The 14213-nt window shown below is 43.4% G+C and overlaps 1 protein-coding gene across 1 annotated transcript; it reads right to left on the reverse strand.

The window, feature by feature from the left end:
* Positions 1-1901: 1901 nt before the first annotated feature.
* On the reverse strand, positions 1902-13010 carry Cgas (cyclic GMP-AMP synthase). The gene is made up of 5 exons (XM_057768095.1): positions 12293-13010; positions 8923-9142; positions 7586-7828; positions 6767-6869; positions 1902-3899 (listed from the first exon to the last, which is right to left on the reverse strand). The coding sequence occupies exons 1-5, from the start codon at positions 12920-12922 to the stop codon at positions 3557-3559; spliced, it is 1539 nt and encodes a 512-aa protein (XP_057624078.1). The 5' UTR covers positions 12923-13010; the 3' UTR covers positions 1902-3556.
* Positions 13011-14213: the final 1203 nt, after the last annotated feature.

Consider the following 14213-nt stretch of genomic DNA (forward strand, 5'->3'; position numbering starts at 1 on the left):
TTGGCAGACATTTCAGTGAAGCAGGAAATTTGAAAAGCTGTTCTCTGCCTTATACTGGCAAAGTTTGTCAATTGCTTTCCTCTGTGTCCTGCAGAATGTCTGGCAGTTTCTTCTGTGAAGCAGGAACCCATCTTTTCAAAAGTTCAGCAGTCATTTTTCTGTGGGTCCTGCACATCCAGTTAATACAACATACTGTCAAGCAGTCCAGACAAGAGCAATTTTTTGCCCAAATGGCTAGTCTTGGCACATTAAAGGCAAATTCCATAACAAGTTTCTTCAATGCGGGCTGGAGATATGGCTCAGTGGTTAAGAGTGCTGCCTACTCTTCCAAAGGTCCTGAGTTCAATTCTCAGCAACCACTTGGTGGCTCACAACCATCTGTAATTGGGTCTGGTGCCCTCTTCTGACCTGCAGGCATACACACAAAATATTGCATACATAATAAATATTTTTTAAAAAAAGTTTCTTCAATGCCCATCAGCCTCTCTAAAGTATTGGTGCTGCCAGAAGCAGACATGTCTCACTGTCAGGAAAAGTCTAAGTTCTTAAAATCTTTTAAATGCCATATTCTGTAGGTCTTTGAAGTGTTGAAGATTATCTAACTGAAATATCTCTGTATATCTAGAAAAACTAACATGACAAGTTTGACTATTATAAATGACTATTAATCTAATTTTTAATTTTGTGCTACATTTTTTTTGTTTTTGTTTTTTTTGAGACAGGGTTTCTCTGTGGCTTTGGAGCCTGTCCTGGAACTAGCTCTGTAGACCAGGCTGGTCTCGAACTCACAGAGATCCACCTACCTCTGCCTCCTGAGTGCTGGGATTAAAGGCGTGCGCCACCATCGCCCGGCTTTGTGCTACATTTTTAAATGAGCTGTATAAACCATACCTTAAACAAGAGTGACAACTGCACAGTCTGGGCACTGGGCAGCTTTCTATCACTTGATCTTACAGAATCTGCACCCAAGTACTGGGATGATGTAAGAACAATCAGAACCCCAATAACCACTAGGTTAATCCTCATTTAATCCCAGGACTGAGGTACAGGGCTCTGAGTTCAAGGCCAGTCTGGTCTACAAAGTGAACTCCAGAACAGCCAGTACTATAAAGAGAAACCCTGCCTCAAAAAAGCAAGAAAGAGGAAAAAAGAGAAGAAAAACACACTTTTTGAGGGAGTAAAGTGCTGGACCTGCATGTATATGGTCCTAGGTTTTATTCCTTTTTGTGACAGAAAACAAACAAACTGCAACCATCACATTGAAGGTGAACTGACAATGATTTGAGGCTGCGAAGATGGCTCTCTAGTCAAGAGAACTTGCTGGGAATGGAAAGGTGGCTGAGTGATTAGGGACACTACTGTTTTTACAGAAGACCAGGTTCACCATGGAACTGTACACTTTAAATGGATCAATTGTGTTGGGTGCATGATATCTCAATAACATTTTACTTAAAGTGCTTTAAAAGCCATCAGAACAGTAAGAAACTAGTTTTCCAAAATCTAAGCATGAGTTGAACTCAAAAGAGCGGTACAAACCCAGCCTGCTAGTATATGGATGGAATCACAGATACTGGTGAGGCTGGGGCAAGGGGAGCTGAAGTTCAAGGCCTCAGGTTTTATTTTTATCATATTTAGGTGCTGGAAACTGAATCCAGGGCTTTGTGTACCTTTTTTTCCGGGAGTGGGGGACAAGGATACATTTGGGGGTGGGAGTCCTGGCATTCTACTTGTTCATTGTTGTCAAAGCTTTCCTCCCACACTGACACTTTTTCTATGACATTGAAAACTACTGGTTGTTAAGTGCAAGGTGCAAAGACTGATAAAGTCAACTACATTAAAACTTTTAAATCTTATTTATTGTAAGATACCAAAAAGTAAAGAGAACACATATGGTAGACGTGATTTGTTACACAGGGAACAGCTGTCGAGACAAGGACGAGGCTCCTGCGACCATCCATGCACTAAGTACCCTGGTGGGTCAGCCTCTGCCCACACCCATTTCTCTGCGCTGAGTACCACTGATTTCATAGAAACACATATGAAACAAAAATAAATAAAATATAAATTACATACATATATACACATGGTAAAGGACCTGAAGTAGAGATGGTGCAGAAGTCAACTTTCCTTTCCTTTCCTACCCTGGGACACAGGACAGAACCAGGCACGGCTTCCATGTCCATTTCCTGTACTTGAACAAAGCCTAAATCAACCATTTCTGATACTGTCTCCCACAACCTTCTGTAGACTTCTGTATCACTACTGTAGGTGTGAAGTGATACTCATTATGTACTTAATGCATATAATTGGAGAGATATGTATGTTTTCCAAAATGGCAAGGTTTTCATTTTCATTACTTAACTTTTTATAATCTTGATATTTGAGTGAATATATGAAAAACTGAGAACTAAATAATTGTATTCATTTCAGTCACTTCTGTGAACTTTTGAGTTATTAGAATCACAATTTGGGCGGGGGGGGGGTTGTTTTACATTCAAAGAAACCATGAGCCACATGATAGACAAGCAGCCTTGTCTATGGTGTGTGTGTGTGTGTGTGTCGAGGGGTTGGGGGAACTTCAAGAGAAAGAGAAAGGAAGCACAAATACCAGGAAAGCCTCCTTAGGTTCTGACCAGCCCCCAAAAGAAGAAAAACAAAACCATTGTCCCTTTCTAAGTCAGGACAGATGAGCAGACTCAGGCCAAACCTCATGGTGACTCACAGGGATTACTGCTGGCTTTTGATGTTTTGTTTTTTGAGACAAGATCTTATTCTGTACCCAGGCTGGCCTTGCATTTGTGGCAACTCCCATACCTCAGCTTCTCAAGTGCCAGGATTATAAGTAAGTGCCAACACACTTAATATATCATGGATCATTTCACAGTTTCATTTTCTAGTTTTTCTACTTTGAAAAAATATTTATTTTGTATGTTTGTTTATGTGTGAGCACCAGGTGCAAGCAGGATCCTGCAGTGGTCAGACTAGATTCCCTAGAACTGGAGTGACAGTTATGACCTGCCATTAGGTGCTCAGAACCAAGTCCTCTGAAGGAGCAGTAAGTGATCTTCACTACTGAGCCATCTCTGCAAGTCCCTTCGTATTTTGTTTAAGTAGATTTCAGGTAGCCCAGGCCAAGGATTACATTGAGTTATTTTGTTCTGCTTCTCTTGTGCTGTGACTAAAGGCATACACCACCACAATGGACTTAAGGCACTTTAACCCAATTTCATCTCAAAATACAAATTTCAGGCTAGGAAGATGGCTCAGTGAATACAGTACCTGCTTTGCAAGCATAATGACCTGAGTTCAGATCCCAGCAACAACGTAAAAGCTATAAAGGTAATGCCCATCTATGATCCTAGGTCTGGGGAAACACAGACAGGTGAATCATGGGAGCTCACGGGCTAATCATCCTGGACACCTCCATGAGCTCTGGGTTCAGAGGCAGACTGTCTCAAAAAAGTGAAGCGTGATCAAGGAAGACATTTGGCATCAACCTCTGTTCTAAACACACACCCACAAGAACACATTATAACACATAGACAAATGCATAATCTCAAAACTTATCAAAAATTGGAAATCCATTGTTTCTTTCATATTCTATTTTCTCTATCAGAAATTCTTTACTTTTTTGGTCAATTAGTTCTTGAGAGAATAGATTGAACTTTGGAATAAAATAATGCATCAGTTTCTCTGTCCTGAGGCAATCAACAAAGAACTTCAAAAAGTTATCAAAGCATCTGCTGAGGTGCTTGGGGTCCCACTCTCTGTCCTGTGGGTTCTCAGTCCACATGTGAAGGATGGCAGTTTTCACATGGTAAGAACAGAATGCTTCTAGTTCTTGATACTCTTTTTTCAACTGTTCCAAAAGGTATTTCATCAATTTTAAACAATCTTTCCTGTGAAATAAAAAAAGATATTTTTACTTATTTACAACCTGCATCTTTTGAGACAAGGTCTCTCTTTGTAGTCCTGGCTTTCCAGGAACACACAGACATCCACCTGCCTCTGCCTCCCAATTACAAGTGTTGGAATTAAAGATGAGCACCATCTTGTCTGTCTTTTTTCCTTTTTAAATGTATTTCCTTCTTTATTTATTTCCAATTCTTTGAGGCAGAGGCTCATATAGCTCAGGTTGGCCTTAAACTTGTCATGTAGCAGAGGCTAGCCTTCAGCTCCTACTTCTTTCCCCCTCTCAAGTGCTGGGATTACGGTCTGTACTACCACCCTTGGCTCAGTCTCACTTCCTGATGGTGTATATTCTAGCAAGAAAAATGACCCACTTAGTGTGATTTAAAGTCTGGCCAGTCAATTCCTAACAGCAACAAAACTACTCCTTGCCAGAGCAGCTACCACTATCCAATGAGAACCACTCTTTGACCTCTTCACCTTTCATGAAAATAATCTACTCAGTCAGGTATAGTGGGTGTGCCTATAATCCCAGCACTTGGGAGACTGAGGCAGAAGATTACAATGAGTTCAAGATCAACATTGACTACAGAGTGAGTTCATGGCCAGCCTGGGCTACACAGGGAGATCCCACAAAGAAAGAAATTAAGGGAGTATAATAAATATTATGTTGATATAATGTGTATATATACATACCTCCTCTGCTTCCTTCCCTTCCTCCATTGCTCCTTCCCCCTTGATCTCTACCCAAAATAATCCCAGCATCACCTTCTCCCAACCCAGCCCAGCAATAATCACCCCCACATCTGGGAGTTAAGCATGGCTTCTTGATAACAGCACTCTTTGGGTGGGCTCTTCTTGCTAGAGGCTGGCACTCTCATTTAAGAGAGGCTTCCTGACTCAGCTTTCGCTACAAAACCTTTCAGTTCTTTTAAGAGGTTCTGCCACGAAGCACTTAAATGTTGTTGATGAAAAGCTGACTGCAAACTTTTTGGTGGTGGCAGGGACCTTGAAACAACATAGAGCTGTAGCAATAAACATGGCTCCAGTCAGTACCTCTGCCCTGAGGCTAGACTGTCAGAAAAAAAGCTAAGGAATGGGCTGAATCCAGCCATCAAAGACATGGCTTTAATCCTAGCCACATCACTTAGCAAATTAAAGACTCGCGTGGTAAAAAAGAGAGATACAGTAAAGAAGTTCCAGACCAAAAAAAAAAAAAAGCCTCTAAAGGATAAGTTCTTCAAAGAAAAAAGAAAAAATAGAGATGGGTGTATTGGCACACACCTTTAATTCCAACACTTGGGAGGCAGAAGCAGACAGATTTCTGTGAGTTCAAGGTGTGGTAGCACATACCTCTAATCCCAACACTTTGGAGGCAGAGGCAGACAGATCTCCGTGAGTTCAAGGACAACCTGGTCTACAGAGTGAATTCCAGGACAGCCAAAAATATACAGAGAAACCCTGTCTCAAAAAGCCAAAAATTAAAAATAAAAGAAATAGAGGTTAGCCAGGCGATGGTGGCGCACGCCTTTACTCCCAGCACTCGGGAGGCAGAGGCAGGCAGATCTCTGTGAGTTCGAGACCAGCCTGGTCTACAGAGCTAGTTCCAGGAGAGGCTCCAAAGCCACAGAGAAACCCTGTCTCGAAAAAAAAAGAAAGAAATAGAGGTTAAAATAAAGCCACATAAAGATGAAAAATCACAGAGAGTCTGGATACTGTATGTTATTATGTTGTCTTTAAATTGTTTGATGACTGAGGAAGGAGCAAAAGCTGCTAAAAGACATTTGATTATAAATGCTGCTGGATTAATCCAATGTGTGTGTGTGTGTGTGTGTGTGTGTGTGTGTGTGTGTGTGTGTGTATAATTCTTTGACTTTAAAATTTAAGTCAAAAGGTATGTTACTTTGGAGAAGAGGTTTTGCTTTTGTTTCCACAGGCAATGAGGGACTGTGGATTCATTCTGTGTTAAGAAAAATCAGGTTTGACCAATGAAGACCCCCTGAGAAATCTCCTATTGGAGGAATGGCCCAGATGTCTGAGTTCTGCATCCAGAATAGTTCAAAGACTGCTGCCTGAGATGATCAAGCCTCACAGGATACTCCAGTCAGGACTTGATCATAATTCTAAATTTTCTTTAGGCCCCCCGTAAGATTATCAGCACCCCCAATCAGCAGGAAGTATCCTGGAAAACTATCCCACATTCCCAAAAAATGGATTATGGATGTTTTCCTTTGTTTAGAATGTTGGTTACAAGTTATTATGGATAATGGCCAGTAGAAAAGCTAAACAAAGGAGATTCAATTCAGAGTTCTTGTTTAAATAAGGGGAGGGTGTGAGGGCCTGCCACTTGTATTATTTTTAATAAAATGCTGATTGGCCAGTAGTCAGGCAAAAAGTATAGGCGGGACCATGAGAATAGGAGAATTCTGGGAAGAGGGAAGGTTCAGTCTGGAGTTGTCATTCAGACACAGAGGAAGCAAGATGTGACTGCCTCACTGAAAAAGGTACCAAGCCACATGGCTAACAGAGACAAGAATTATGGGGTAATAAAAGTTATAAGAGTTAATAAGAAGCCTGAGCTAATAGGACAACCAGCTTATGATTAATGTAGACCTCTGTATGATTTCTTTGGGACTGAACAACTGCAGGAACCAGGCAGGACAGAAACGTCAGTCAACAACATACCTCCTCTGTTTCCTTCCATTCCTACATTGCTCCTTCCCCCTTGATCCCATCCCAGCACCACCTTCTCCCAACCCAGGCCCGCAATAATCATCCTCACATATGGGCTATGGCGCCAAGAGAGCATTAAATGTTAACATCATAGGCAATATTCCGTTTAAATAAAGGACATTACCTGCAACATTTCACTCCACCAACTTCACAACATGTTTTCTCTGTTCCATGATTGCTCAAAATGTATTTTTCAATGTGAGAGAAAGAGAGGCGCCATGTCTTGCCTTTAATTTCAGAAAGAAAAACAGCTATTTTACTAAAAGAAGCCATATGTAAACAATACAATATTTACATTTAGATCATACAGTAAAATATCATTCTGAAGACATCTAAGAGGAAGACAGACCAAAAGAAGTGAATAGATACTCAAAGTAATTATCAAAATAAATAGTATACACCAAAAGTGGGTTTGAGGAAAATTCAGAATTCAAAACTTAATATACTTAGCCAAGATCAGATATATTATCTCTTATACTGTGCTAAGTTCATGTCTTTAATATTTTGCTTCTCTGGTGGTTTAAGTCCCCCAGAATCTTTCAAGACGCTTTGATTTGCACAGATGAGCTGCTAAGCAGGTTTAAAGAGGCTGTGAAAGTAACACAAGATCACAGAGCTGGTCAAGGGAAAGCCTTGAGATTCAGAACCACAACAGTGTGAGTCCAAGCAGCACTGTCTTTGCTTAAAAAGAAACACAATTTAGTATTCACTATGTAGCTGAGATGACCTGAATCTCCTGTTCCTCCGTCCCTTGCCTCTGCTGCTCCCTTCTTGGCAATAGTACATTTCTCAATCCTAGCTAGCCATGCTCATTTTGTGATCTATTAAGTTTCATGGCTCTGGAAATACCCACACACTGTGGACTGTTGATCTTGTGCTGCCTTTGTATATAACAATAATGATCCTTTTATATTCTTCACAATGATCTTTACGTTTAACAAACCTTGAAAACTATTTCCAACTTTGGCATCCTTGGGCACAAGATAAAATGGCTCTCGTCTTAAACTGGTCCTCATTTTTGTGCCAAGCCAGTTTATGATGGGTAGTCCTTCTTTGGTGCTAATAGGCCAGCTGCTTTTTGATTCCAAAGCCAGAATTATATCCACAGATATTTCTTCTGGGTTTCTGATCAGAAGTGTTACAGCAGGGCTTCCTGGTTTTTCCTCCTCCACACAGACATCGCTGTCTGTTTACACACATTGAAGAAAGAAAAGGTTGATCAATTTTCTCTGGAAATATGGGAAAGTCACAAAACTGTAATTTAAAATCCATAGCCTAAGCTCCAATTAACATCAGCTTCAATATACAACTACACCCCGTGAGGCATAGTGTTTTAGCATGTAACCAGTAACTATCTGGAGATACTGTCAGGATTCTATCCAGGACCTGTGGTGAAGCATTTCTAAAGACTTTGGATTTGGGAGTACTGTAATTCATTTTCATTTAGAATTTTAAGTGGTATTTAGAGAGAAGCCACATAGCAGCAGGAAAGAGAGTAGAGCAGACCACAGCTACAATCCAGCAGAGAGACCGTGAGTACCGAGAAACAGTAGAAGTGAGAGCAATTACCGAGATTCAAACTAAGGTCCAGTGGTAGTGCTTGCCCAGTATGCACAAGATCTTGGGTTCAACCCCTTGTATTCCCCCCCCCCAAAAAAGGCCAACCTGAGTTATGTAATATACCTCATCTCTAAATAGACAAACATATTCTCAAATCAAGAGGGCACCAAGTCTGTGAGCTAAGGAAGGAAGGCAGACGCCTTTGATGTGATTGCAGGAGTCTGTCCTATAAAATGGTGGACATTTCTATTTCCCAAAACAAAACAAGCAGGAGGAAGAAAGACTTAGCAAAGGGGAGCTCAGCATGAGCTTGCTGGGAGTGTTGGTGTAAAGTTTTAAGATAGCATTCAAGGGACAAGGCTGACCTGGTCTACACAGTGAGTGGGTACTACACAGGTCAGCCAGGGTTCCATAGAGAGATCCTGTTTCTGAAGACAGATGGACAGATGGATGAACAGATAGCAGGAGTGCTCGATGTCCATGTGGAGACAGTAGGGTGGTTGGTTCAGGGAGCTTTGGAAGGTGGCAGTACACTACTCCAAGAAAAGACTTCTGGAGTGCTCACAGAGCGGGGAGAGGGAAAGAGAGGTTGGGGAGAGAGACAGAGAGATACATTCATGGGTGCGTGGAAGAGGGAGAGGCCATCAGAGGAGATCAGGAGAGGAATGTATGTGAGTAAAACAGCATCTAGTCTGCAAGAAACCAAACCAAAAATCTCACCTTTGATTTCTTTAACTTCTTCTTTGATGATTTCCCTAAATTTTGACAGCATCTTGGAAGCTGATAATATTTCCCCTTCTAAAAAGTGACTCAGAGGATTTCCTCTTGGAATTCTTTTGAACTTCACAAGATAAAAAGCACCAGTGTCACGATACTCCTGCAGCTGGATTCTGGGAACTTCCAGCTTAAACATGACATCAAATTCATTAGGAGCAGAAATCTAAGGAATAGAAACATTAAAATATTTTCTTGTAAAATATTTCCAAACAATTGCAATTTTTGGTGGAAATTTCACTTGAGACTCTGCATGTGAAAAAGCAATCAAAAAGCAAGATCCCACCTAGCCTTGGTGGTACACACATTTCAGTCCAGCACTTGGGGATGCACCCATTTCAACCCAGCATGTGGGAGACAGAGGCAGGTGGATCTTTATGAGGTCTCGGACAGCCAGGACTACATAGAAACCCTGTCTGTAGTGGAGGGGAGAGAGAGAGAGAGAGAGAGAGAGAGAGAGAGAGAGAGAGAGAGAGAGAGAGAGAGAGAAAGAAAGGTAAGATCCACAATATGTATCCCTTCTCGGAATAGGACCACCACACCTGAGAACAGGCAGTCCCTATTACTGTACACGACACTATCGGTTTTAGATTATAGATTGTCTCGGTTTTTTTTTTTTTTTTTTTTTTTTTTTGGTTTTTCGAGACAGGGTTTCTCTGTGGTTTTGGAGCCTGTCCTGGAACTAGCTCTTGTAGACCAGGCTGGTCTCGAACTCACAGAGATCCGCCTGCCTCTGCCTCCCAAGTGCTGGGATTAAAGGCGTGCGCCACCACCGCCTGGCCTGTCTCGGTTTTTTTAAGCACAAGCAATAATGTTTGTTTCATTTGTTTTAAAATAGGGTCTTACTCTGTAGCCCAGACTGTCCTGGAACACATGGCATAGCCCAGGCTAGGTTTAAACTCAAGTTTGGTTCCTAACATCCACATCAGGCAGCTCACAGACACCTGTAACTGCAGTGCCAAGTACCATGACACTCTCTCCTGGCCTGCACGGGTCCCTGTACACAGGGTACACATAAACTCACATATATACATAAATAGCATATAAGTAATTTCTCTAAATAAAAGCCTTTCCACAAAATGAACTCTAGTCTTGGACTGCTTCTCTGGCAAACTGTTCCAACACAGAAAACAAACAAACAAAAAAACATAAAATTTACATATCAAAACCCTAGGAATAGGGGTTAATCCCAGCATTCAGGAGGCAAAACCAGGTAGATCTCTGTTGAATTGACACCACCCCAGTCTACCTAGTGAATTTCATTCGGGCAGGGCTACAGTGAGATTCTATCTCAAAACCAAAGTGACCAAAAATATTTTTTAATGAAATTAAAGCCGTTGTGGTTACCTTTTTTTTTTTAGGTTTTGAAGACAGGGTTTCTCTGTGTAGCTTGGACTCTGTCCTGTAACTCGCTCTGTAGACCAGGCTGTCCTCAAACTCACTGAGATTCGCCTGCCTCTGCCTCCATAGTGCTGGGATTACAGGTGTGCACCACCACCCAGTGTGACATTACTTTTATATCACAAAATACACTTTGCAGCCACCCTCCTGCCACAGTGGTCCCAGAATTGTGCGTTGAGGTGACACACACCTATAATCCTGGCCCTTCGAAAACTGAGGTAAGAGAATCAAAAGTTTGAGAGACCAGCCTGGGCTACACAGTAAAATCCCATCTAAAACCAAAACAAACAATAAAACTCTTTTTCATGTTCTCAACAACAATCATAATGAACACTTTTCCAAATTAAATACCAGAGAGCTAGGGAGAGAGCTCTGGGAGACGGTTTTGCTCAGCGTGCAGGAAGGCCTGGGTTCCATGCCCAGCACTGTATAAACTAGGCATGATGATGGTGAGCACTAGGGAGGCAAGTCAGTAGGATCATCCTTGGCTAGACAATGTGTTAGAGGCCAGCCTGGGGTACCTGAGACCCTGCCATAAAGTAGTAAAGTAGACTAAAGTAAGTAAAAGTATCACACAGACTTCATCAGTTAAGAGTTGTGCTTTAAAAACCAATTATTTATGTGGGTGCTTTGCCTACATGTATGTCCTTGCACCATGTACATGCTTGGTGCCTGTGCAAATCAGAAGAGGGTATCGGATCCCCTGGAAGTTCAGATGTTCAGGATAGTTCACAGAGGGTTATGAACTACCAAGTGGGTGCTGGGAACTAAACCCTGGTCCTCTGGACCAGCAGCCGGTACTCTTAACCACTGAGCTGTTTCTCTCCTGCCCCCTACTGGTTCTTATGCTATTTTATCTCATTTGCACAGCTCTTGCTAGCACACTTAAATAGGTGGTTTTAGTTTATTGGTTTTGTACCTAGTAATCTTGCTAATTCTTTGATTATTTTAATAGTTTCTCCATAAACATAATTATGTCGTCTGTACATAATAGTTTTTTGCCCTTTTGCCAATCTTGCTCATGTGGCTTCTTTTTCTTGCCTTATTGTAAGGGCTATATGCATTACTTTGTTTTCATAATCTATTCATGTTGTAAGTTGCTATGCTTTTTTTCCCTTTTTATTATTTTTGTTTTGTTTTGTTTTGAGACAGGATCTCTATAGAGCCCTGGCTGTCCCGGAACTCTCTATATAAACCCGGCTGGCCTTGAACTCACAGAGATCTACTTGCCTCTGCCTCCCTGCTGGGATTAGTAGTTGCCAAATTATTTGGATAAAACTACTACAATTAATTTACTTTTTGCAATCTTCATTGTGCTGCACTGGACTGTCGTCTGAGCAACACTGCCACTATCTTCAGGAATTCAGCTGGGCCTGCTCTCCAAAGATCACCAGAGCTTGGCCCGTGTTGACTGTTGATGCTCCCTCACAGAAGGAGGTCGCAGAAACCTCACCTGAGTATCCAACCACCTCACCCAACTAGCTGTAAAAAATTCTGACCATGTCTCTGGAATTAACTAGACTCAATCTAGAGGATATATTTGGGGATGGATTGAGAAAGGTGACTCTGTCCACTCATCCATAGCATGGTCATCATCCGCACTGGGTGCAGACCTTCCAGTGTGATTGCTTTCAATCACATAGCCTCTCTACCAGAACTCAGGAGGAGCCGAGTTCCTCCAAAGCGAGTGTTAGGAGAAACTAGCTATCCATATTGGTCTATGATAACTGAATGAAGAGAGAGAGAGAGAGAGAGAGAGAGAGAGAGAGAGAGAGAGAGAGAGAGAGAGAGGAGCGTGGGCTGTTCCAGAAGGGAAGTGGGTGAGCCCAAGGGTGTGGGGAGCCCCAAGCAGATGAGGGAAGTGAGGCAGAGTGGGCCTGGAGCCCCTCCAGCAAAGCAGGTCCTGGCAGCTCACCTTCACACGCTCATAGTAGCTGCCAGTGTTCAGTTGCTGCACATCTTTGAACTCTGACTCACGGTTCTTCATTCTGGACAGCAGGCGCTTCACGATCTTATTCACTACGTCGGCCGCCTTCGAGATCTTCTCGCGTTTCAACTTCAGTTTTTCCAGTACATTCTTGAGTTTTCCCTCGGGGGTCTCTTCCAGCTCCTTCCTGGACGCCCGAGACGCTCTCAGCTGCCCAACGGAGCGCGCGCCTCTCCTGCGGCTAGAACCCCTTGCGACCTCTGGAGCCTCGGGGTGCGCGGGAGGCTGGAGCTCCGGGGAGGCGGGAGGCTCGGGATCATGGATGGCGGGAGGCAGGTGCTCCAGGAAGGCGGGCTGTTCGGCGACTCCTGTGGCGCCGGTGGCCGAGGACCGTAGGTCCGTGATGCGCATGGACGCCTGTCCCGGTCGCGCTCGGGTGGTTGGCTTCTTCGTGGGGTCCCCGTCACGCTCCGCGCCCCGCGATCGCGCCCCCCTTCGCGGACCGCAGCTTCCGGCGTGGGACGGGGCGGCCACGGTCCCGTTGTGCTCCGTCGTGGTGCGCTTCGCAGCCGGCTTCTTAGCGCGCGACGCCGGTGGTCTTTCGCGCCGACCTTCCATAGCTGTGGCTCTCAACTCTGGAAGGGAAGAATCGACTTCGGGGAAAGACCTCAGGAAGGAGAACTCTCGGTAACCGCTGAAAACCGAAACTCAAATATCTGGCGGGAACGCAGCCGGCCTGTATCGCGAGCAGGCGGAGGGACCCACGTGAGCTCACACGTCGTGACCAGGAAGAGGCGGTTCAGGAGATGAGAACTTTCTCACCCACTCCTGGGGACCAGTTGAGCCACTGGCTCGGAAACCACCCACAACGACACGGAAAACATCGACTACTGCTCAGACTTGCTGACCTACGAGATTTATTTAGGGACATCGTCGCTCGTACATTTGAAGTTGCTAATGTTTTCTGTGTAAGCTTTAAATAGGAATTTGGTGTTCTTGTTCATGAGAAATAGAAATACACGAAAGCTTTACAAGGTAGATGACTACCTGGAATTAGTATTTCAACTTATCTGGCTTTCTCAAACGCACACGAAATCTTCAAGAACTTGCTTAAAGTTCCTATGTGAGTTGCATAAGCAGCGCAGTGTGAGACACCTACTGATCTGAATGCTCAGATTCCCGAGCACTTCAAAGCGGACTTTGAGAAAGCGATCTCTAAAGCCAATCTTGACAACAGTGGCTGTTTCTTTGAAAACTGTGCTTAGCTTTAATTTGCCTTCTTTCGCCTTCACCTGACAAAAACTAAAACCGGCTCTTTCTGTAGATTTACACAGCCCAGAACACCACTTAGCCTTCGGCTAACATTAGACTGTGTAACTCCACTCCTTATTGCATAGTCCTGTGTGTCCCCTAACACGAAACTCACAGTTCCTACGGTGTTTAATTTTCGGGAAAGTAGGCGTGTGTGTGTGGTGTGTGTGTGTGTGTGTGTGTGTGTGTGTGTGTGTGTGGTAGACAATGGTGCGGGGGGGGGGGGAGGTGACACATTGCCTGGATAAGACACTAATCTCTGTGATGTTTTCCCATTGCCCGTGCAATTCTTTTCCCTCCTTCCTGTGAATGTCTGTACATGAGTTATCATAATGGGAAATGGTCGTCTAAGTGTTGGCTTTTGAATGCCAAGCAGACATGCCTGCGGACAGAAAGACTTCCTCCTTTGCAGAAATATGCTTTAGACATGAGACCTCTATATTTAGAATGCCTTGCCAGGCATGATGGCGCAAACGTTTAGTGCCAGCACTTGGGAGGCAGAGGCAATTCAGCTGAAGTCTGAGTTCAAGGCCAACCTACTGGTCTACAGAGCAAGTTCTAGGAAAGCCAGGGCTACGGTGAGAACCCGTCTTTTATT

This window comes from Chionomys nivalis, chromosome 4 (assembly GCF_950005125.1).
Source record: "Chionomys nivalis chromosome 4, mChiNiv1.1, whole genome shotgun sequence".
In the NCBI taxonomy this organism is placed as follows: domain Eukaryota; kingdom Metazoa; phylum Chordata; class Mammalia; order Rodentia; family Cricetidae; genus Chionomys; species Chionomys nivalis.

Excerpts from the sequence above, each read along its gene's own strand:
- Cgas (XM_057768095.1), bottom strand. The coding sequence starts at position 12,922 with ATGGAAGGTCGGCGCGAAAGACCACCGGCGTCGCGCGCTAAGAAGCCG. Across the intron at positions 9,143-12,292 it reads GCTACTATGAGCGTGTGAAG|ATTTCTGCTCCTAATGAATT; the intron begins GTGAGCTGCCAG and ends TCTATTCCTTAG. Across the intron at positions 6,870-7,585 it reads AGTTGGAAATAGTTTTCAAG|GCAAGACATGGCGCCTCTCT; the intron begins GTTTGTTAAACG and ends CTGAAATTAAAG.